A 24,776-nucleotide genomic window follows, 5' to 3' on the forward strand; every position below is an offset into this window, starting at 1 on the left:
CAATCCTCACTTTAAAAAAAATCATAGCTCATTAAAGAAATGGCTGCTTTGAAGCCTAGGGATCTAACTCTAGAACATTCTGCCATGCCAGAAAGTAAGGAGCTGCCCAATAAAATGATGGGAACCCTGTAGGTTAAAAGGACATGGGAAGGATCAGTGTTGTGTAGCAGGTTATGAATCTGAGGCTTTTTATAAAGGAAATTATGAGGGGCCAACATTATAGCACAGCAGGTAAAGCTGCCACCTATAATGCTGGCACCCCAAAAGGGCATCAGTTCAGTCCCAGCTGCCTCACTTCCAAAGAGCTCACTGCCACTGTGCCTGGGAAAAGCAATGGAAGATGGCCCAAGTGAGAGACCAGGATGAAACTCCTGGCTCCTGGCTTTGGCCTGGCCCAGCCCTGGCCATTGCAGCCATCTAGGGAGTGAACCAGCAGATGGAAGATCTCTCTCTCTCTCTCTTTCTCTCTCTCTCTTTTTCTCTCTTTTTCTCTCTCTCTCTCTCTTTCTCTCTCTCTTTCTCTCTCTCTTTCTCTCCTCCCTCTGTCCATAACTCTATAAAATAAATAACCAAATCTTAAAAAAAAAAAAAAGACAAAAGGACATAGGAGATAGCTTGCAGGCCAAATATCAGAAAATCAGAACATCAAAATAAATGACAGTAACAGACTATAACTAATTAGGTAAAAGAAGAAATCATGTGGAGACTAGAGCTGTGGCTTAGGGGGTAAAGTCACCACCTGCAGTGCCAGCATCCCATATGGGTGCCGTTCAAGTCCTGGCTGCTCCATTTTCGATCCAGCTCTCTGCTATGGCCTGGGAAAGCAGTAGAAGACAGCCCAAGTCCTTGGGCCCCTGCACCCATGTGGGAGACCCAGAAGAAGCTCCTGGCTCCTGGCTTCAGATTGGCCCAGCTGCAACTGTTGCAGCCATTTGGGGAGTGAACCAGCAGATGAAAGGCCTCTCTCTCTCCCTCCCTCTCTCTCTCCCTCTCTCTGCCTCTGCCTCTCTGCAACTCTGCCTTTCAAATAAATAAATAAATCCTTAAAAATTAAAAAAAGAAATCATGCTCATGCTGATAAAAAATAAAGGACAAGGGGGTTTTTTATAAGAGAATATTTTCTAAGAAATATATAAGAATAATAATATTAGAAAAATCTACATTTGCAACAATTATAGGAAAAATTGATTCAGGCAAGACTCATCAACAGATGCTAGTCCCTTGGGGTACCAGTAACAGAGTATTTTTATAATCTCAAAGTATCTCACCATAAGTACTTATTAATTACAAAAGGAAAATATCTGGGGCTGCAATGGGTTAAACCACTACTTGCAATGCTGGCGTCCCATAGGAATGCTGCTTTGAGTGCCAGCTGCTCCACTTCCAATACAGTGCTTTGCTAATGTGCCTGAGAAAGCAGTGAAAGATGGCCCAAGTAGTTGGCACCTGCCACCCACATGGGAGACCCAGATGGAGTTCCAACCTCCTGGCTTCACATGCCCTGGCCATTGTGGCCATCCGAGGAGTGAACCAGCAGGTACAACATATCTCTCTCTTTCTCTCTCTCTCTCTCTCTCTCTCTCTCACCCTTCCTCCCTCCCTCCCTCTGTAACTTTCTCTTTCAAACAAATAACTCTTTTTTTTTTTTTCAAAAAAAAAGGAAAATATTTAGTAACTTTGCAGTGGAAAATACTAGTGAACACTAATTTAGTTAAAAGACAACAATTAATATCATGTCATGACACAAAGCAACATCAGGTACCCTCGATGTGATACACTGAGAAGGTCATAGCATCACATGTAATTTTCCGGCCCAAATTGCACAACCTGTTTCAAATATGAGGAACCATCAGAAAAACTCAAATCAAGGGCCATCCTACAAAAGGCGGAGGAACTAGTCTGGACTAAAGAAGACTAGAAAGATGTGATGACTAAGTGAAAAGCATGAACCTGGATCGGACCTATACCAGCAGGAAAAAAATGGACATCATTATGACAAATGATAAACTGCAATATGGTTTACATTAATAAATGTAAAAGTACTATATCAGCTTTATACTTTATGAATTTCATAACTGTACTATAGCTACATAAGGGAATAGTCTTGTTCTTAGTAAGTATACTCTGAAGAATAAAGAGGTAAAAGAGATTATACATGGAGAACAATAAAGCAAAAGTGGCAAGTGGTGAAAATTGGAAATTTGTAGATGAGACATGGAAGTTCCTCATGTTATTAACACAAATTTCTTTGAGTTTGAAATTAAGAACTTGTATCAACCATGTACACAGCTTGACATGCAGCTCTCTCGAACACCGAACTCTGTGCAAGCAGTTTGGATTATACTCCACCTTCTCCTTTGCAACCACACCGTCTGTCTCCACAGGGCTAGTGACTAGTACTCCGAGGCAGGCACATGCTTGATGTGGCATTTAAAAAAAATAGAAACACAAGCTCTGAATGTCAGAGACTCACATCTAAAAAATCCACACAAGTTTGCAACACTTCCAAGCCCGTCTCTGCTGACATTAGAAAGGCACTGCTGCATGTGCCTCATGTCCTGAACTTCCCTTGGATAATCCCACATGACTTTCCCAACTCACGGATTTTCCATTTGGTCACCCACTCAATCTTCAGCACAGTCATATCTTTTGCAGAGCTAAAAATAGCCATTCTATCAAGTGGGAAGTTAAAGTACCATTTACTCTAAGAAGAGAATTGTACTTTTTTTTTTTTTAATGATGACAATACATCAGTAAGTCAAGATTCAGACCAAAAAAAAAAAAAAAAAGGCACAGCATGCTGTGCTGCATAAATCCCATCACTAATTCTTAGCTCAAGGCATAGGAATGCTGGCTCTGGAATCAGACCTCTCCAATTCAAATGCTGAATCTGTCCAGTTCTATGACTTTGGACAATCCACCTACCTTAATGATCCTTTTTCTCCAACTGTAAAACAGGGGTTGCTAATAGGATCTCTCAATGTATGAATCACATAGACATTATATTGAGCAAAAGAAACAGCAGAGTACATAATGTACAATTATATGAAGTTCAAGGAGAAGCAAATAGTAAGTCACAATAGCTGCTACTTTTGAAAGAATATTGACTGGGAGGGAGCACAGGGAGCCTTCAGAGTGGCAGGAGTACAATTACCCATGAACTGGATGATGGTTACATAGATATAAACATGAAAACATTCACTAAGCTATATTTTCAAAATGTTAGACCTCAAATAAAAATAACTCAAGAGAAAAAACACAGCCTGGTGTTGTGGTACAACAGGTTAAGCTGCAACCCGCAATGCCAGCATCTCATATGAGTGCTGGTTCAAGTCTCAGTTGCTCCACTTCCACTCCAGCCTGATGCTAATGTGGCTGGGAAAGCAGCAGAAGATGGCCCAAGCACTTGGGCTCCTGCATCCATGTGGGAGACCAGGATGGAGTTTAGGCTGCTGGCTTCAACCTGGCTCAGCCCCAGCAGTTGTGGCTATTTGAGGTGTGAACCAGTAGATTAAAGATTATATATATATATATGTGTGTGTGTGTGTGTGTGTGTGTGTGTGTCTTTGTCTCCATCTCTCCCTTTCTCTCTGTAACTCTGCCTTTCAAATATATAAAATAAATATTTAGAAGAAAAAATACATAACAACAAAACAGAACTATTGCAAGGATTAAGTAAGAAAACAAAACTAAGGTAGGAAACTGCAGGAAGTAAACAGGGAATCTTTTTCAGCAAGTAGATTATTTCATTTATTGATTGTTATTTATGTTTGGTTTTTCTGTTCGCTAATTAAAAATTTTTAAAAACCACAGGATTCAACATATTCTATATTATAATGTCCACGTGTGAATCTCATAATAAATAATCTGATTAAAACAAACATACACAAAGTGTCAAAAACATAGTCAACATTCAAAATGTTGTCAACTGTCATTATAACTACACTCACTTCTCTATACCCATGGGCTCCACATCTGTGGCTTCAACCAACATTGGATGAAAAAACGCTCAAAAAGAAATTGTGTTCCTATTGCATGGTGCAGATTCTTCTTGTCACTATTCTTTAATCAACACATTATAACAACTATTCACAAAGCATTTGCATTATACTGGGTATTACAAGTAACCCAGAAATGACTTCAAGCCTGTAGCAGGCTTCCATAGGTTACATGCAAACAGGTGGCCTGAGAGAATTGTGTCCATAGATAACTGTATTCAAGGAGTCCTGGAACAAATCCCCTGCAGATACAGAGAATGGGTTGTACTTTTTATAATAGAATTACTTTAAAAAAAATATTTTGGGGAGCTAGTGCTGGGGTATAGCAGGTAAAGCCGCCATATGCAGTGCTGGCATCCCATATGGGTGCCAGTTCGAGACTCAGCTGCTCCACTTCCAATCCAGCTCTCTGCTATGGCCTGGGAAAGCAGTGGAAGATATTCCAAGTGCTTGGCCCCCTGCACCCGCATGGGAGTCCCGGAACAAACTTCTGGCTCCTGGCATCAGATGGGCCCAGCTCCAGCTATTGAGACCATTTGGGAAGTGAACCAGCAGACAGAAGATCTCTCTCTGCCTCTGCCCTCTGCCCTCTGCCTCTGACTCTCTGTAACTTTGCCTTTCAAATAAATCTTTATACACACACACACACACACACACACACACATATACATTTGTTTGTTTGAATAGCAGGCTTCCAGACAGAAGTGGAGAGACAGACAGAGTGGTCTTCCATCTGCTTGTTCATGCCCCAAATGGCCACAACAGCCAGGGCTAGCACAGGCCATCTTCCATTGCTTTTCTCCTGGCTATCAGCAGGGAGCTGGATCAAAAGTGAAACAGCCAGGACTTAAACCGACATCCATATGGAACACCGGCATCACAGATGATAGCTTTACCCTCTATGCCATAATGCAGGCCCCAACAGAATTATTTTTAAGAAATGTCTATCCTTTACCACTCCTTGGTTCTTCTATGTCAAGCTTCTTTCTCTTGCTTCTGTAGCTCTGTTTCTCTCTTTGTATTTAAATAAAAGAATGATACAACTCAGATAATTTGGAAGAGCATTTTTAAAGACATATATAATGTATCCAAAAGTCAGACAGTTGGATGTAACACTGTATCACCGGAAACTAGCATGCAGGTTGTAGATATTAGAGCTACAGAGTTAGAAAAGCTTACATGGATAAGGAACAGGCACCAGGGCCAACAAGACTTTCTTTTTCAGTAAGTTCTAAAAAAAGTTTAAACCAAAGAGGGGGAAAAAATCCAAAGAATGGGTAAACAACAATGATGTCTTTGAACATTTTTTTTAGATTAAAGTGAAACATTACCAACTCATGCATTCCTGCTGAGTCAGCCCTCTCTGAAGCTCATTTCTAAATGTTACCCTCAATTAGGTCACCCTGCTATTTTTTAATACTTACCTTTATAAAAGCATAACCAACACCATTATCGGTGATGGTGAGACCAAGTGAATCCTCAGCTTTATACACATTCACTTCTTTTTCTGTTCCTTTTACATGGACAAATATGAAATCTTCAAGACCTAATTGTCCTCCCAGGAGTTTCTCCATGTTAATTTTAGGTGTATTTAAAGTGCAATATAAGATCTGCAAAGAGAGAGAAATATTGCAGGTCAGTTACCACCAGGAAGACATTCTGGCCATTAATAACCTAGTCAATAAATATTTATTGAGTGAAGTAGCCCTAAATTTAGGGCGTCAAAGATAACATCACAAAATGTGTTTTTGTCTGTTGTTGCCTGCACAGAATCTGAGGCACATTTGCACATACTTGTAGTAGGTAATGTGCATTGAGGGCTTCCTACAGACCAGGCTTTGTGAGATTTACATCTGTTATCTCATTTAATCCTCCAGTTAACTTTGTAAAGTACATTGTGAATGCCATATTATAGATGAGAAAATTGAGGCCTAGCAAGATTAAGGAAATTGCCTAAGGTCACATTGATGGTATTTATCACAAACAAGTGAGCTTGGGTCTTACCAACTTCAAAACTGTTTAAACTGACATCTGCCATATACAAAGCTGAAAACAAAGGTTATAGTATAGTTCAAACACTGCATATTAAGTACACTGCATGATGTACGTACTACAATGAACATATAGGTAAGCCTATAACTGAAAACTGATGCATATTATAAGTAAGGGGCCGGCGCCGCGGCTCACTAGGCTAATCCTCCGCCTAGCGGCGCCGGCACACCGGGTTCTAGTCCCGGTCGGGGCACCGGATTCTGTCCCGGTTGCCCCTCTTCCAGGCCAGCTCTCTGCTGTGGCCAGGGAGTGCAGTGGAGGATGGCCCAGGTGCTTGGGCCCTGCACCCCATGGGAGACCAGGAAAAGCACCTGGCTCCTGGCTCCTGCCATCGGATCAGCGCGGTGCGCCAGCTGCAGCGCGCCGGCCGCGGCAGCCATTGGAGGGTGAACCAACGGCAAAGGAAGACCTTTCTCTCTGTCTCTCTCTCTCACTGTCCACTCTGCCTGTCAAAAATAAATAAATAAATAAGTAAGGAAAACATTCTATTTCTCTTGCATTATAGGGCTTGAAAAGAACAATTAGTGAGGGGTCGGCACTGTGGCATAGTGGGTAAAGCCGCCACCTGCAGTACTGGCATCCCATATGGGCACCAGTTCGAGTCCCGGCTGCTCCTCTTCCAACCCAGCTCTCTGCTATAATCTGGGAAAGCAGTAGAAGATGGCCCAAGTCTTTGAGCCCCTGCACCCTCATGGAAGACCCAGAAGAAGCTCCTGGCTCCTGGCTTTGGATCAGTGTAGCTCTGGCCATTGTGGCCAATTTAGGAGTGAACCAATGGATGGAAGACTTCTCTTTCTCTCTCTCTCTCTCTCTCTCTCTCTCTCTCCCTCCCTCCCTCCCTCTTCTCTCTCTGTGTAACTCTGACTTTCAAATAAATAAATCTTTAAATAGGCCAGCGCCGCGGCTCAACAGGCTAATCCTCCACCTGCGGCGCCGGCACACCAGGTTCTAGTCCCTGTCAGGGCGCCGGATTCTATCCTGGTTGCTCCTCCGCTGTGGCCCGGGGAAGTCAGTGGAGGATGGCCCAAGTGCTTGGGCCCTGCACCCCATGGGAGACCAGGAGAAGCACCTGGCTCCTGGCTTCGGATCAGCGTGGTGCACCGGCCGTAGCAGCCATTGGAGGGTGAACCAATGGTAAAGGAAGGCCTTTCTCTCTGTCTCTCTCTCACTGTCCACTCTGCCTGTCAAAAAAAAAAAATCTTTAAATAAAAACAATTAGTGAATGAGGTATTAAAATGCTTAGAGTCAAAAATTGGCCATAATTCAAGACTAATCCAATCTTTTAAATTAAAAAAAATGGGAGGACTGTGGTCTATTAAAGTAACTGGCAGGGCAGGGGGGAGGTGGGCATTATGGCCAATTAAGCTTCCACTTGCAACACAGTCATCCCATACGAGCACCAGTCTGAGCCTCCAGTTCCTCCACGTCTGATCCAGATGCAGACTACTGTTCATGGGACAGCAGCAGAAGATGGCCCAAGTACTTGGGCCCCTGTCAACCATGTGGGAGACAAGGATTGAGTTCCAGGCTCCTGGCTTCAGCCTGGACCACCCCCAGTTGTTGCGGTCATTTGGGGCGTGAATGAGTGAGTGAAAGATGCCTCTCTCTGTGTCTCCCTCCCTCTAACTGTGTGTTTCAAATAAATAAATAAATCCTTAAAATATGTGTGTGTGTATATATATATAGAGAGAGAGAGAGAGAGAGAAAGGTTAAAGCAACTGGCCCAAATTTACATGATGATAGATAAGGAATGAAAAAGAAACTGAACAGTAAAAATTTATGTAGAGATTTATTTTTAAATTTTCTTTAAGATTTATTTATTTATTTGAAAGGCAGAATTACAGACACCGAGGGAGAGACACACAGAGAGATATCCTCCATCTGCTGGTTCACTCCCCAAGTGGCCGCATGGGTCAGGCTGGGCCAGGCCAAAACTAGGAGCCTAGAACTCCATCCTGGTTTCCCACATGGGTGTCAGGGGTCTAAGCACTTGGGCCATCTTCCACTGCTCTCCCAGGAGCATTAGTCTGGAGCTGGATCAGAAGTGGAACAGCTGGGTCTGGAACTGGTATCCATGTGGGATGCTGGTATCTATTGTGGGCATTGGCTTAACCTGTTACTCCACAACACCAGCCCCCAGAAGGCATTTTAATTTGGCTATTTTATGTACGAATGACTAATTGGAATTTTTAAGCTTTTTTTTATTATCAAGTAATATTTGCCACTGATTTTGCTAGCCTCATTCAACCCTCAGCCTCCTCCCACCACTCCTTATTCCCATAGGGACCCAGGGCTTTAACGCATCCATAGTCATCATGAAGCTCAAAAACTGGTACAACTGCTACTCATTGAATGGCTTTTTAGGTCTGAATTTAAAGAGTTACATAAAATAAAGTTCTCCTTGCTACACAATGGAAGGTTCAGAGTGGTCAATGAAGCTCAATCCAAATCCCAGAGGTGTGTGAAAGGAGCTAGTGATAAGGAAAAGGTCATTGGGTACAAAATAATGAATGTTCACAGGGAAAAAACTATTGTCCCCACCCTTTCCTCTTTTCATTCAGGCCTTTAATTTAACCCCTTGTGTTCCTGAGGAGGCAAAAATATATCCAGCTTTGTAAGTACTGTAGTAAGCTTTTGCCAGTATTTTCTAGAGTAAAAACTATTATTCACAGAAGAAAATAGTTAAGACAACAATAGTTCTATCTGCAAAACCAATGGCATAATCAGCCCACTAACAAAAATCACAATGAATGGGTAGAGGGGAATGTATGGCCAGAAAACAACTTTTCTGACTTCCTTTCTCCAAATGATAGGAAGTTGAATAAAGAAACACAGATTTCTCCTTTCTTTAAAGTGAATTTGTCAATCATAATCATTTCCAGGGTATCCCAAACATCAGTAACATAAAATCAATTGACCAGTTAGACAGTAAAGCATTAAATATAAGAATGGCACAACAGGAAAGAGGAAAAAATTCCCCTCCCCCCAAAAAAAGGAATCTCACACAAATTGAACTCACAGTTACTAAGCTTCTTCTTTTGTTTCCTTTCTTTCAATTTATCACAAACGTCATTGCTGAGCAAATACGAGATTTCCTGTAGGTGAAACCTTTTTCCATTGTGCTTCCTCCCTACAGAATAACATTCCATTGCAAGCAGCCAGAAGTTGGCACACAAGGCTTTTTTTTTTTTTTTTTCTTTTTCCAGGAAGGAATGGACCCAGCTATATCCTTCACTGAATGAAGTTCCATAAGAAGTCATCTTGAAAAACCTACAGGAATGTGATGGTGTCTGGGAGGTAACTAAATCTTCTTCAGTTTTACAAGTGAGAGTAAGAAGCTAGAACTCTCACAATACAAATGTGCAACTACCAACAAGTGTGTCTCAAAGCCTGTGATTTTAAAGGTCTAGAAATTCACACCCACTTTGGTGGATTCTTCACTCGTATTTTGAACTGAGGATCAAGAAAGTGATATGCTGCGTTCTAAGTACTGCAAAGTTCTTGTTCATTCATCTGCTCATCAAATATCTACTGAACACCTGCTCTTTGCTAGGTTCCATGCTGGACACTGGGTGTACACAGATGAATAGGACTGTCCCCAGGCATGAGGAACTCCTAGGCTAGTAGAAACTCCACTGAGGAACATACATAAGGGAACACAAAGCCAACTGTAATATAGTAATAAGCTTTGACTTCTAAATCAAAAGGAACCTGCAATACATATCATGACCTTCCCTATCCTCACTCATACAGCTCCTTCAATCCAAAATCTAAAACGATCACCCTCTATTCTTGTCTGCTGAGATCCTGCACAAATTTGACTGCCCAGGTGGAATTACTCTTTCCACTTCGCTCATACGGCATAAAGCTGCTATCTTATTTGAGTATCTAAGCCACCTGGCTCTTTTTTTTCTCCTAACACAGCCCTCAAATAGCTATCCCTCCCAGGTGCTTAGGAGGAAATTATTCACATCCCTTGTCCCAAGCACAATACTTAACTAGCCTAACCAATGACTGAGGGGGTAGGTATGTGCTCCAATGCTGGCCAGTAAGACATGAGAGAAGGTGTCCAGGAAGCTTTTGTGAAATAAAGAAACACAGGAAAAGACAATCCCTGGATGCTGTATTTCCTACAAGTGGTCTAGGAACTTCTATCACCAGCCTACTGACAGCTAAAGAAAACAACGCCAACAATGGCAAAGCAAAGAGGTAAAGTAACCCTAGATCCTTGATGATGTTGGTGAGTTGCTCTTATAGCCTACTCAGAGCCCATCTACCTCTTTTATGTAAAATAATAAATCATCTTGTTTTAACCAGGTTGAGGAGGTGGTTTTCTCTTTCTTACAGCTGAAAACATCCCATCTAATGCAGCCCATCCCACAGTGTTTAGGTACAGGAGCCAGTAATTTCACTGAGCCATTCTGGGTTGGAATTTTCTGTTGCTTTCAGATGAAATATTCCTCATGATGGGACCACTATATTTTGTATCTTTATAATTCTCTGGTTTCAAAAGTTCTTTAAATCTACTTTCTCATTTTATTGTTTTAAAAAATTGAAGTGCATGTAGAATTGTGATTCTTTCAATGCACTGAAGTTTTATGGCATCCTTATCCTCATTTCATGTTCTGTGGCCTTAAAATTCCAGTGCATCCACCTTATTTCCACCCCAGCAAGCTAAATGGATTTGTAGAGAGGAGTTATCTCACCCTTGTAAGGATTGTTAAACAGAAAGAAGATGAAACAAAAGGAAGTGAAGAAAACTATGAGTTAGGAGGTAAGAGACCTGGATCTAGTCCCAATTCTGTGCTCACCAGGCTCAGTAAGTTTAATCAGTGATTTGGCCTCCTTGGTCATCATATAAATCGTGACATTAGCAAAGTTTGGTCTACATCACACAGTTGTTTTGCAAAACTTCGGTGGAAGACTAAATATAAAGGTACTATATAAATTACAAAGATCTATTTGCAGGCTTTTATAATTAGTAGTAGTATACTTGTACAGGTGCTTTTTGAACAACAGTTAAACACTTAACAGCTTCTTAAATTGCATAATTTTTCCTAAAGATATCAGATTTTGTTCGTTTTTAATGTAACTAGAACAGATTTGATTTTCTCCCATCAACTACATTATCTTTCAACTTCTTGTTGAAAGATAATTCAAGAGCAGTATTCTGACTGTGTATTTGTATTCCAATTGGCATTTTCAAATGCTTATATGATTATGATTATTCATAACTGAAAGTCAATATGGCCAAGATAAGTCTGAACCATTGCATAGAGCCATTATTATAAATTAATACTGCTTTTGCTCTGATGGCACCATTATATGAGTGTATTCTACCAATGTATTTTAACAGCATTAAATATATTATTTGTCCTTAGTGCTTCAAAAGATATTCTGGTCCACAAACAGGTTAACAATTCTCTCCAAAAACACATCAAATTCATTTTTTAAAACTCCAGGAAGTCTATTTCCAACTTTCTTTTGTTTAATGTTTTCTTAAACAGGAACTCAGCTGGCCAGAGATTCTCTGTGTTCTAAAGATCTCTGGAAGAAATTACGGGCTTGTGTAAATGGAACTACATTATTTCAGGATGTGATTTTAAATGTAAACAACTGGAACCATTACCTCTTGTGGTTATCTAAAATATAGCTAAATATTTTTATGACAACTTTCCTGTATCTCAATCTTCCCCAAAAACCTAGCTTACTTTTTATACTTTATTTCAAATAAGCATTATTGAAATATCAACCAATGTCGCTATAGAAAATAAAGAGAAAGGCATAATCATAAGATTAGTAATGAACTAAACCATATGTTCATCAGGTGTTGATTCCACATATTTACAAAACAGGAAAACAACTTGGATTATGTTTCCTTTATTAATGAGTAAGGTTTTATCTGGGCTGTTCTATTATCTAAGTCTCAAAGGCTTTTTCTCGAAGAGGAAAAATAAAAAATACTTTCCCTCCATCTAGTTAATTGCCCTTAAAATAGCAAGGATTAAAAACAACCTGAAACTAGGAGCAAAATAACTACTGAACAGACAGGATCAGCTCCAGCCTTGGTTTGCAACAGGGACAGAACTACATCAGTCAGAACTCTTCCAAAAAGCTCTGAGTGCCCTACACTACCTGGTTTCCCCCAGAACATTTAGTAAATGGTGTTGTATCAAGGGACTTTCACAACTCAACCTAATCTTCAGTGATACTCAGAGACTGGGGGATGTGCTCATCCCGATCACCTGTATACAGTTTGGGTATTGGTTCTCACTTCTAGTAAATCATTGTGAAAGCAAAGGAGCTGAGGGATAAGGGTCTACTTTATGAAATTTTTTTTTTAAAAAATCAATATTAAGGCCCAAGAAGCACTGCTTACATATGGGCACAAGCTACTTTCACTTGTCATTTCATTTAATCCTTACAATATCACTATGCCCATTTTTCACAGATTAGAAAATAAAGGCTTATAGAGAAAAACTGGCTGTGTAGGGTCACTTTAATAGTATTTGGTACAAGTGGGATTCCAAATCTGGTTGTCCAACTGCAAAGTCTTTCTCTAAAATGTCTCGCCGCCATTTAAGATATGCACAGGAACATTTAATTTACTAATCACTTCCTAATGCATTAGCTCAACTAATCCTTGTGAGTCGGGGTAAGGGCAAGTATCACTATGGCCTATGCAGAGGCGAAAACCAGCTCAGACCAGTTAAGTGATTTGTCTAAGGTCACAGAGCTAATGAGACTGTAGAGCTTTTTCTAACCTATGGTACTATGCTGAGATATAAATTCAGATTTGAATTTAAAACTTGTTCAAGGTAGACACTACAGACTTTGATGCTCTGCATGGAGCCAAGCACAGAATGTTTATTAAATAAGTCATGCACTCCCTAAAAAGAGTAAGACAACTTGCAAAAAAGGAGCTATTTGTAAATGGACTTTAAAATCAAACATATGGGGCCAGCATTGCGGCACAGCAGGTTAAGCCACTGCCTGCAACACTGGCATCCCTTAAGAGTACCAGTTCATGTCTCAGCTGTTCCATTTCCAATCCATCTCCCTGCTAATGATCTGGGAGAAGCAGCAGAAGATGACCCCAAGTGCTTGGGCCCCAACCACTCACATGGGAGATCCAGATGGAGTTCCTGGCTCAGTGTTGGCCATTGCAGTCACTCAGGGAGTGAACCAGCAGAGGAAATCTGTCTCTCTCCCTCTCTCTCTCACTCTCTCTCTCTCTTTCTGTCTGTCTTTCTGTCTCTCCCCCTTCTACTGTAACTATGCCTTTCAAATAAACAAAATAAATCTTTTAAAAACAGTCAAACAGATGATTTAACAAATGTCAAAATGGCAATAATGCACTACTGTTTAATTTGAATTACTATAAATTAGTAATTTTAAAATTGTTTTTCAAGTTAAATAATTTTAAAACTGACTACTCATTCATTTGTTTACATGATAAACAGTATTTTTAAAATCTCACACTTACTATTTTCCCAGTATAATACATAGACTTTATTTCTAGGATCTGTCTTAAAATACTCATGGTTTCATATACACAGTGCCTTTGCCTTCACCTTGTCAATAGCTACAGTCATCTAGAAATAAGTTTCACAGTTTGGAAAAGATATAAAATTGGCAACAAGGCACGTATTTAGAAACCTGATACTGGATGCTCTATTTAGACCTTCATGAGGATATTGTATAAAGCCCTGCCTCGAACTGTGTAGAACTTTCTATAAATGATTCACTTCTAAATTAGCTGCCCTGGGTCAGCAGTGGCAAGCCTTAAATAAAGGGTGAATCACCCTTTGTACTCTTTCTTACCCAGTACAACTTTTTTTTTTCACTGTCTTCAATGAGTAAAATAATGACAAAAAGAACTCTCCCCAAAAAGAAAAAGACATAGTCAAATTCATATTTTTAATCTACCAAATGATATCTCAGGATAACCAAAAGAACATTTTTTGCTAATAAAATCTAATCAAGGCAACCATCTCTCCAAGAAAATCAAAACTGCAAAGCAATTCTTGAGACACAAGGAAAGGTTAAAGGAATAGGAACAGGTTTCAGTCTTGCCTTTGTGGACACGACAAGATACTACACCGACAAGTAAGATAAATCAAATGTGTACAGCTATATATATCAGCCTCTCCCACAGTATTCCTGTAGTCAGAGGAGATACATGAGCTTATCTTAGTCTAATACTGCTGCAAGGTTACACGCCAATTTTAAAGACATCATAAATCACTGCTAGTCCTCCTTGTCAGGTGCTGTCTCAAGTTTTCAAGCTTCTGAACCATATGTTTTTAAAACCTTCTCTTGTTTGACACTCAGGGTGGAAAAGTACCTAAACAGGCAAGGAGAGACTAGAACAGAAGACACTGCAGAATAGTGTGGTTTCTGAAATTTAAGAAATATCATAAATCATAATTATGTAAAAACATTTGTGAACTGCACTTGCTAGTTTACCAAATAAATACCCAAATACAATTTGTAAAAACATTGTCCATTAGACTTCAAATGGATCCTTAGACATAACTTAAATATTGGGGGGATGGGCATGTAATGCAATGGTTAAGCTATCTGTGTACCATATCACAGTGCTTAGATTCAAGTCCCAACTCTGCTTCTTATTCCAGCTTCCTGCTAATGCACACCATGGATGGGAGAAGCTAATGGCCCAAGTACCTGGGACTCTGTCATCCATGTGGGCAACCCAGATGGAGTTCCAGACTCCTGGCTTTGGTCAGGTCTAGCCCCTGCTGTGAACCGTCAGAAGGAAGACCTCTGTCTGTCTCTGTCTCTGTGCCTTTCAAATAAAAATATTATTTTAAAAAAAAAAAGAAAGTTCATATGTTAGCCCAGGAGGTTGACTTATAACCCTTGCAATAAAAAAACCTTTTTTTTTTTTTTTTTGACAGGCAGAGTTAGACAGTGAGAGAGAGAGAGACAGAGAGAAAGGTCTTCTTTCCATTGGTTCACTCCACAAATGGCTGCTATGGCTGGCGCACTGTGCCGATCTGAAGCCAGGAGCCAGGTGCTTCCTCCTGGTCTCCCATGCAGGTACAGGGGCCCAAGCACTTGGGCCATCCTCCACTGCCTTTCCGGGCCACAGCAGAGAGCTGGACTGGAAGAGGAGCAACCAGGACTAGAACCCGGCACCGCAGGTAGAGGATTAACCAAGTGAGCCATGGCACCGGCCCCACCCTTGCAATAAAATATCTTAAGAGCAAGTGTTATTTAAAAAACACAGGGCATGGGGCATTTAGCACAGTGGCCAAGTTGGGTAAGTTACTACTTGGGACACTTGCATCCCATATCAAAGTGCTTGGTTGAGGCTGGCTGCTCTGCCTCCAAACTAGTTTCCTGCTAATATGCACCCTAGGAGACAACATGTCACAGCACAAATACTTGGGTTCCCAACACACACATGGGAGACCCAGATTGAGTTCCAGGCTTCTGATTTTGGCCTGGCCCCACCCTAGCTATTTTGGGCATTGGGAAATGGACCAGTGGATGGATACACTCACTCACACTCACTCACTCTCTCTCTCTCTCTCTCTCTGCCTTTCAAACAAAATGAAATAAACTTTAAAAAATTAAAAACCATCCAAGTGAGTTTTGAAACACAGAAAGGCAAGCACAGCGAGCAGTTCTAGATGGAGTATGGGGATGGTGATCTACTCCTTACTATTCCCTAAAACAGAAATCCTAATAGACACAGAGGAGCACTTTGGGACAAGGAGAGGAGGGAAAGACCACTGCAAAAACTATCAAAGAGACAAAGAAATTTATTCTAAACCAGGGTGCCTGAAAGACATTATATACTACAGGGTTCCGTAGATGAGGGCTGACAACAGATTTGGGGAAAGAAGTATAGGCAAACTCATTGACCACCTCAGACACTGAGATAATTCATTAGGAAGTTTGAGATCATAAGCAAAGTCACCTACAGGTCAGGCCAGAAGGACTGAATACTCAAAGGAGGTGAGCCCTGGATCTGGAGGAGGTTAGAGGCTGCTCCACCTTGAACCATCTCCCACCCCAGGGAAGGAGAGCCCCAGGAACAGGCACCAAGGAAAGGTGAAGAAGAGGTGCCCAAATTAGAATCCTGCCACAGATGATGAGCTGTCAGGCACCGCCCCAGCTGAAAGACTCTCACCTTGGCCGAGCTGCTGATTCCTAGCTGCCTGCCCCCTGCTCTCTCCAAGCAGCCTCTTCCCCGGCTGCTTGCCAACATTAGTGCCCTCCCTGCCCGCAGGACTCCTGGTTCTGGGGCAGGGAGAGCACCGAGAAACAAGGGCAAGGGGACCAAGTAGGGTCAAGAGGCTTCCGGAAAAAGCTGGCAGGCTACACAGGGCTCCATTCTCAACTCCCAGGAATGTGTCACCACGCCAAAGCCAGGACGAGGAGTACCAGTCTCTTGGCTCCAGGCTGGGTACTAACACTGGGCCCTCACTACCTGCTTCTATTTTTATAACCCCATACAATCTCCTCCTCAGCCCTCCACAAATGCCTGTAATTTGAAACCTTCCTTACTGCCCAGGAAAAGGGCGTATTATACAATGGTACTTCAAAAAGTTTGTGGAAAATTGAACTAAAAGACCTCATCACCCTGTTGCAAAATTTTTAACTCTATGCACAGTTTTATCATAATACACATTTCAATGAACTTTTTACAAATTATTTATTTATTTGAAAGGCAGAGATAGATGATAGATAGATAGATAGATAGATAGATAGATCAATCTACACCCACTGGTTTACTCCCCAAATGTTCATAACAGCCAAGGGTGGGCCAGGCCGAAGCCAAGAGCTGGGAACGCAATCCAGGTCTCCCATGTGTGTGGCAGGGACCTGATTACTTGAGCCATTACCTACTGCCTCTCAGGGTACATATTAGCAGGAAGCTAGAGCCAGGAACCAGAGCCAGGTTATCAAACCCAGATACCCGCACGTGGGATGAAGGTGCCTTAACTGGCATCTTAAATGCTAAGGTTAAATAACCACCCTGCCACTGCCACAAATTTTTTGAAGACTGCTCACATGTATGAATTTCAAAGATTTTTACACCAAAATAAATTTTTAAAAGATTTATTTGAAAGGCAGAGTTACAGAGAGAATGCAAAGAGAGAGAGGGAGAAAGGGAGAGAGTCTTCCACTCACTGGTTCACTCCCCAAATGGCCTCAATGGCTGGAGCTGGACTGATCTGAAGTCAGGAGGCAGGAGCTTCTTCCAGGTCTCCCACACAGGTGCAGGGGCCCAAAAGCTTGGGCCATCCTCCACTGCATTTCCAGGTGCATTAGCAGAAAGCTGGATCAGAAGTGGAGCAGCTGGGATTCAAACTGGAGCCCATATGGGATGCTGGCATCCCAGGTGGCAGCTTTACCCACTACACCACAGTGCTAGCCCCCAAAATAAATATTTTCTTAAAAATGTTATTTTTTATTTATTTTAAAGTCAGAGTGATGGTAGATGTGGGGGATAGAATCCATTCTCTGGTTCACTCCCAAAGTTGGTTGCTATAGCTAGGGCTGGTCCAGGCTGAAGGAACCTGGAGCTTCTTTCAGATTTCCTGCATGGGTGCAGGGGCCCAAGCACTTGGGCCATCCTCCACTACTTTCCCAAGCCCATTAGCAGAGAGCTGGATCAGAAGCAGAGCAGCCAGTATTTAAACCAGTGCTCAGATATGAGAAGCTGGTGTTACAAGTGGCAGCTTAACCTGCTGTACCACAGTGCCAGCCCCAATAAACTTATCTTTTATTTGCAGTGCCTTCACATATGGTGGTACTTAATTAGCAAATATACGATAAATGTTCTCACATTGTCTTTTTCTTCTATCTCCATTTCAAACAAGCAACCTGGTTATGATTAGGATAGCTTCAAGTCCCAGTTTACCCATGATATCTGAAGAGTAATTATAAATGCCATCCTCTCACTCTCTGAACTGTCTGGGATTGAAATATATTATTACATGGTCAGCAATTTATAATGCATTTCCTTTTAAGCTGTTCAAATAAGCATGTTCCCATTTCAGGACAGCATGGAAGAGAAGCAAACCCCCATGACTGGGCTGCAGAGGAAAGCCAGTGGCTGAGTTCCTCCCCTATGCCTTGGCACTGAAATAATCTTCCCCAGATACCTTGATCCCAGGTTCTTGGGGGAGAACATCAGTGCCCATGATTCTTGATCACAGTCATAAGATACCAGGAGACTCAACACTTGCATATTCGTTAAAAGTATCTCCAAGTGTTCAGTGTAGGAGGCAAGAAGGACAGAATTATACACTAAGACAAATGCTGTCATGCCCAAAAATACAAAGGTACTTCAAAAAGTTCAAGGAAAATATAAAAGATAAGCTTATTTGGGAACAAAAATTTGAAATCATGCATAAGGCCGGCGCCGCGGCTCAACAGGCTAATCCTCCGCCTTGCGGCGCCGGCACACCGGGTTCTAGTCCCGGTCGGGGCGTCGGATTCTGACCCGGTTGCCCCTCTTCCAGGCCAGCTCTCTGCTATGGCCCGGGAGTGCAGTGGAGGATGGCCCAAGTGCTTGGGCCCTGCACCCCATGGGAGACCAGGAGAAGTACCTGGCTCCTGCCTTCAGATCAGCGCTGTGCGCTGGCCGTAGCACACTGGCCACGGCGGCCATTGGAGGGTGAACCAACGGCAAAGGAAGACCTTTCTCTCTGTCTCTCTCTCTCACTGTCCACTCTGCCTGTAAAAAAAAAAAAAGAAAGAAAGAAAGAAAAGAAAAAAGAAACCAGGCATACAGCAATGTTGCTTGGGCTTGGTACTCTAACCTCTAAAGAAATAGGCTGAAATTTTGTGAGGGCTTTATTGGGTGAAACAAGGATCTTGTGGCACCGTTGCATCTGAGGGGAGCAGGGAACAGGCCGGGGAGTCCATAGGAATTGCAATGCCCCAGAAGCCCTGCTCGGGGAAGAGCTGCTCTGCATTCCACAGGACTCCCAAATATTCTACTAGACATGCATGCAGTGGGTGGGCAAACAGGGAAACTATAATCGGTTCAGCCTAGACCCTACTTCTGTGTTAAACATAAAATATGTTTTGCTCTGGATTTTCCTGGACATTAAGTATCATACAAATCAAGAAAGATTACACTTGTTCATGCAGAACCTTACCAAGAGTCGTTTATCATTTCAGAAAATCAAGTCACTGACAGCAATGCTGTTCATGTTATTAGAATATGAATATATAGAATTTGTCACATAAGACATTTATATCAATCTGCTCCTAATGCTGCATTATGGTAATTCTATGAAGAATTACAAACATTACATATCCATTATTTCAAAATGTCACATATAAAGAAAAAGAGACAACATTCAGTTGAAAATTTCTGTTTACCCTTTTTAAATCCAAATTTAATCACCATAAGTGGGTACAAGTAGCTGATGGCTTTAGTGTATCTTCTAGGATAGTTTTCTCAAGAATTTGTATATCGAGATTTGTATTTGTCTAATATTAAAGGATATGGATTTTCTAATTATGTGCATAGGTAAGTAATGTTTTTTCAACTTTTATTTTAGTATAGGAAAGGTGGTTTTACATAATATTCACACCAGTTCAGGTCCCAGCTGCTCTGCTTCCAATCCAGCTCCCTACTAAATATGCGTAGGAAGGCAGCTGAAGATGGCCAAGTACTTGGGCCCCTGCCACCCACATAGGAGACCCAAATGGAGTTCCAGCTCCTGGCTTGGTTCTGGCCCAGTCCCAGCTGTTCTGGTGATTTGGGGAGTGAACCAGCAGATTGAAGATCTTTCTGTCTCTCCCTCTCTCTCTGTAACTATACCTTTAAAATAAATTTTTAAAAAAATCTTGCTATTAGAGGAGAACTCTGTGTACAATGACATTAAGAATTCTTGTGGGGCTGCAGCTGTGGTATAGCGGGTTAAGCTGCCACCTCATACAAGCGCCAGTTCACAGCCCAGCTGCTCCAATTTAGATCCAGCTCCCTGCAAATGTACCTGGGAAAGCAGCAGAAGATGGCCCAAGTGCTTGGGCCCCTGCACCTACATGGGAGACCTGGATGAAGTTCCTGGCTCTTGGCTTCAGTCTGACATAGATAGCCCTGGCCATTAAGGCCATTTGGGGAGTGAACCAGCAGATAGAAGATCTCTCAATATCTCTGTCTCTCTGTCTCTCTCTCTGCCTCTCTGTAACTCTTTGAAATAAATACATAAATCTTAAAAAGAAAGAAAGAAAGAAAGAAAGAAAGAAAGAAAGAAAGAAAGAAAGAAAGAAAGAAAGAAAGAAAGAAAAGAGGGGCCGGTGCTGTGGTATTGTGGGGGTAGGCCTCTACCTGTAGCACCTGCATCCCAGATGGGTACCGGTTCGTGTCCCAGCTGCTCCTCTTCCAATCCAGCTCTCTGCTATGGACTGGGAAAGCAGTAGAAGATGGCCCAAGTGCTTGGGCCCTTGCACCCACGTGGGAGACCCTGAGGAAGCTCCTGGCTCCTGGCTTCGGATCAACCCAGCTCCAGCAGTTGTGGCCATTTGGGGAGTGAACCAGTGGATGGAAGACCTTTATCTCTGTCTCTTCCTCCCTGTCTATAACTCTTACCTCTCAAATAAATAAATAAATCTTAAAAAAAAATCAGCAATGTAGGAGCCAACTTTGGGGTACAATGGGTTAAGCGTTTGCAACCTATGACACCAGCATCCCATACAAGCCCTAATTCAAGTCACAGCTATTCCACTTCTGATTCAGCTTCCTGCTAATGTGCCTGGGAAAACAGCACAGGATGGTCCAAGTGCCTGGGCTCCTACCACCCATGTGGCAGAGCCAGATGGAGTTCCCTGGTTCCTGGTTTCAGCCTGGCCCAGCCAAGGCCATTGCAGCCATTTGAGGAGTGAACCAGCAAATGGAAGATCTCTCTCTCTTTGTCTCTCCCTCTCTATATATATCTCTGCCTTTCAATTAAATAATTAAGTCTTTTTTTTTTTTAAATCACTTTTGTAAAGAAAAGATAATGGACTTTAGAGGCAGACAGATCCATGGTCAAAGACATCCCTCTAGGCTGTGTGACCTGAGTAACTCTAGCTCCAGTTGACTCATCTGTAGATTGCAGTAACTTTGGGGGGTTCTGAAAAGAATTACAACTTCAAACAAGATGGCACAAGTTAAGTGGTGTCAGCTGGTATTCAACAATTTCCATCCCCATTCCCAACTTTAGATAAAGGGAGGAAAATCAAGATAGGAAGGGAAACACAGAAGGAAGAGAGAAGTAACGGGAATCATGACCATCACCTAATGCTGGGTGTGGTTCCACTCAGAACAGACTGCTAGGATCAGATGTGAGAAGTTTCAGAAGGTTAAATTAAGGTTCTGGCCCTGAGTCACGGACATAGTGTTAAGGCCAATCATATAACCACTGCTACATGACATTCAGGCGATACATTGTTAAGCAAACTGTTTTAAGAATGAATACAGACTTCCTCAGCTTTGCGGCAGTGTATTCCTTTAACGATAACTTAGGAACCTTTGACTTACAGACTAGGATGTAGCTCCTGGATTTTAGCCACTGGTGGAGGGGGGGTGGCGGGGAGTTGGAACTGTCCTCTCTGCCTGTGCTTTGATTCATCTCCAGGGAGAGTTTTATACACATTGTAAATATTCTTTTTTTTATAAAGAGATTTATTTTATTTGTAAAGCGGCATGACAGTGAGAGAGACAGAGAAAGATCTTCCATCCACTGACTCACCCCCGGCCAGGGCCAGGGCTGGGCAAGGCTTAAGTCAGGAGCCAAGAACGCCATCCAGGTCACCTACATGGGTGGCAAGAACCCAAGTACTTGGGCCATTATCAGTGGAAGCTGGTGATCATACTGCTAGTCACATCAACAGAAAGCTGGATCAGAAATAAAATAGCCAAGACTCAACCAGGCACTCCAATATGATATGTGGACATCCGATGTAGTGGTTCCACCCTAACAAATATGCTTTCTGTATGCTTGAGCTCTTAAATTAAATCTCTTAGTTGCTAAACACAGAGCACCGGATGTCTCTTTTTTATTTCTTAATTTTTATTTATTTGAGAGGAAGAGAGCGAGAGAGTAAGAGAGAAGGAGAGAGAGAATCTCTACTTGCTGGTTTACTCTTCAAATGCCTGCAACAGCCAGATCTGGACTAAGCCAAAGCTGGGAGCTCAGAACTCAATCCAGATGTTCCGTGTGAGTGGCAGGAGCCCAGCTACTTGCGCTATCACTGCTACCACCCAGTGTGTACATTAGCTGGAAGCTGGAATCAGGAACAGAGCCAGAAATTAAACCTAAGTATTCCAGTGTAGGAATCAGGCATCTTAACAACTAGACTGAACCTCCAGCCAGATATTTTTCCAGAAAGCAAACATTCTAAAGCTTTAAAGTCCTTTCCCGGGAGGCCAGCACTGTGACACAGTGGGTTAAGCCCACTGCTTGAACACTGGCATCCCATACTGGACCACCAGTTCCAGTTCCAGCTACTCTGCTTCTGATTCAGCTCCTTGCTAATGTGCTTAGAAAGGCAGCAGATGATGGTCCAAGTGCTTGGGCCACTGCCACCCATGTGGGAAACCAGGATGGAGTTCCAGGCTTCTGGCTTTGACCTGATCCAGCACTGGCTATTGAAGCCATTTAGGGAGCAAACAGCAGATGAAAGATTCTCTCTCTCTTTCCCCATACCCCCTGCCTTTCAAGTAAATAAATGTCAAAAAAAAAATCCCTTCTTGACTTTCACTTATCCATAGATTAATACATTTGTCTTAAGTGCTTTTCTCTACTTGTGTTCTACTTAATAAAATCCTTTTTAGTGGTGGATGGAAAGAAGTGTTGGGAAATGTTGATAACTGTTGATGCTGGGCACATAGGAATTTATTATACTATCATCTTTCCTTTGCATGTATTATATTTACAATTTTCATAACAAAAAGTGGGAGAAAAATGTACTACATACTCACTGCCAGTCCCTGCCCAGAGCAGCTCTCAATCTTATCAAAGAGACAGACAGTAAGTCCGCAATTGCCAATCAGGCTGAGAGGAGTTATGGAAGCTCAGAGGAGAGGCTCTGTCCTGGGGTAGAAAGCTTTGGTAGCAACTCTAACATCAGTAGGGGTTAACATGAAAAGGGGAGAGGAAAGATTTCCAGATGGAAGGGAGAACAACACATAAAAGTCATCGCGAACTGCAAATAGAGTCATGTTCTAGACAAGCATGGATGGTATCTACCTTCCCCTAATTCAAATAAATCTCAAAATGCCTGACATGTCCATAGTCCTCTCCTGTGGGACTCCTTACACCATTCACCTGCCGTGGTGCCTCAGGACCCTAAAGGTGAAGCCAGAGATGAGTCCCTGACCCACAGACCCAAGGGTCCTGTTCCACCCATTCTGTGTCCCCTGACACACAGGTTTCCTCTTAGGGAGTCTGACTTGAGACCCACAGAGGGCACAGACAGTGAGAGGCAAAGAAACACAAAGGCACAGAAAAATAAGGCAATCAAGGCCTCAGAGGAGCAAAGTCAAGAAAACGAGGAGGGAATCAGTGGAGTGAAAGAAGTAGCAAGAGAGGGGCTGAGAGGGAAGGTGAAGGACCACTGGACTCTCCTTTGGTTTCCCAGACCCTAGAGCTAAGGCTTCAACCCAGAGAGGAGCTCAGTGTTCCAGCTGTTCATAGACTCTGAATACACAGCTGCGGAAGCTTCCTCACCTCCCTGTACGCCCTAATAACATAAACAAGCACATATTGCTGTAGACTGAATATTTGTGTTCTTCTGAGATTTATATGTTGAAATCTTAATCCTCATGGCGATAATATTTGGGGCTGTAGTCTAATGAGCATGAAGACTTTATGACTGGGATTAGCATCCTTATAGATGAGGCCCCAGAGAGCAACTGCAACCCTTCTGCCACATGAGGCTTCTACAAGACAGCACCTAGGAACCACAAAGTAGGCTCTCAGCTGAAACCAAATTGGCCAACACATGGTCTAGGGCTTCCCAGCCTTCAGAAACGTAAGACATAAATTTCTAATGTTTATGAACTTCTTGCTCTATTTAGTTTGTTATAACAGTTTGATCAGACACATGTGCATAGGTACAAACTACACAAGGTAACTCACATGTCTCCATCTCCTGCAACTTGCAAAAGCCTTTCATTCTACTTAGGATGAGTGGAGTGATAGCAGAAGGTGAAAGGAGCTGAAAGGATCAACCACAACCCCAAAAGGTAGCAGGATCTGGAAGAGGTATCAACCTGCTTTGGGTTAGGTACATATGCACTTCAAAGTTCACGTGGAAACACAATCTTCAAAGCCTATGTTAATGGCATTGGGAGGTGGAGCCTTTGGGAAATAATTAGGATTAGATAAGGCAACGAGAGTGGGGCCCCCATGACTGGATCAGTGGCTCAACAAGAAGAGAGACAAGTTAGCAAGCCCATTACGGCTCCCTATGTGATGCCCTGTTGAGACCTCGGGCCTCTGCAGAGCGTCCCACCAGTAAGAGGGAAGGAACTCATAGATGCTGTCAGATGCCACAGCCATGCTCTTGGTCCTGCCAGCCTCCAGAACCATGAATCAATGAACCTCTATTATTTACAAATTATGCAGTCTGTGGTATTCAGTTATAGCCAACAGAAAACAGATTAAGACAGAAAACTGGTGCCAAGCAGTGGAGCTACTGCTAATTATGAATACTTGAACTTGCAGAACCAGCTTTGGGATGGGG

At 42.3% G+C, this 24,776-nt stretch overlaps 1 protein-coding gene and 1 long non-coding RNA gene across 6 annotated transcripts in view; one reads left to right on the forward strand and one right to left on the reverse strand.

Annotated features, from left to right (window-relative positions):
* The window catches only part of GIPC2 (GIPC PDZ domain containing family member 2), a 102,340-nt gene that overhangs the window by 61,777 nt on the left and 15,787 nt on the right, over positions 1–24,776 (reverse strand). For all 5 annotated transcript variants that reach the window (XM_051857580.3, XM_089300436.1, XM_089300437.1 and 2 more), the window contains exon 2: positions 5,423–5,608. In XM_051857580.3, coding sequence (XP_051713540.2) covers positions 5,423–5,608 — 186 coding nt within the window. The remainder of the gene's footprint in view (positions 1–5,422; positions 5,609–24,776) is intronic.
* LOC149125655 (uncharacterized) lies at positions 9,263–14,897 on the forward strand. The gene is made up of 2 exons (XR_016210946.1): positions 9,263–10,259; positions 14,690–14,897. It is a non-coding gene; the product is annotated as an uncharacterized LOC149125655 (long non-coding RNA).

This window comes from Oryctolagus cuniculus, chromosome 7, assembly GCF_051225735.1.
Source record: "Oryctolagus cuniculus isolate XC-2025 breed Fujian yellow rabbit chromosome 7, ASM5122573v1, whole genome shotgun sequence".
Taxonomy (NCBI): domain Eukaryota; kingdom Metazoa; phylum Chordata; class Mammalia; order Lagomorpha; family Leporidae; genus Oryctolagus; species Oryctolagus cuniculus.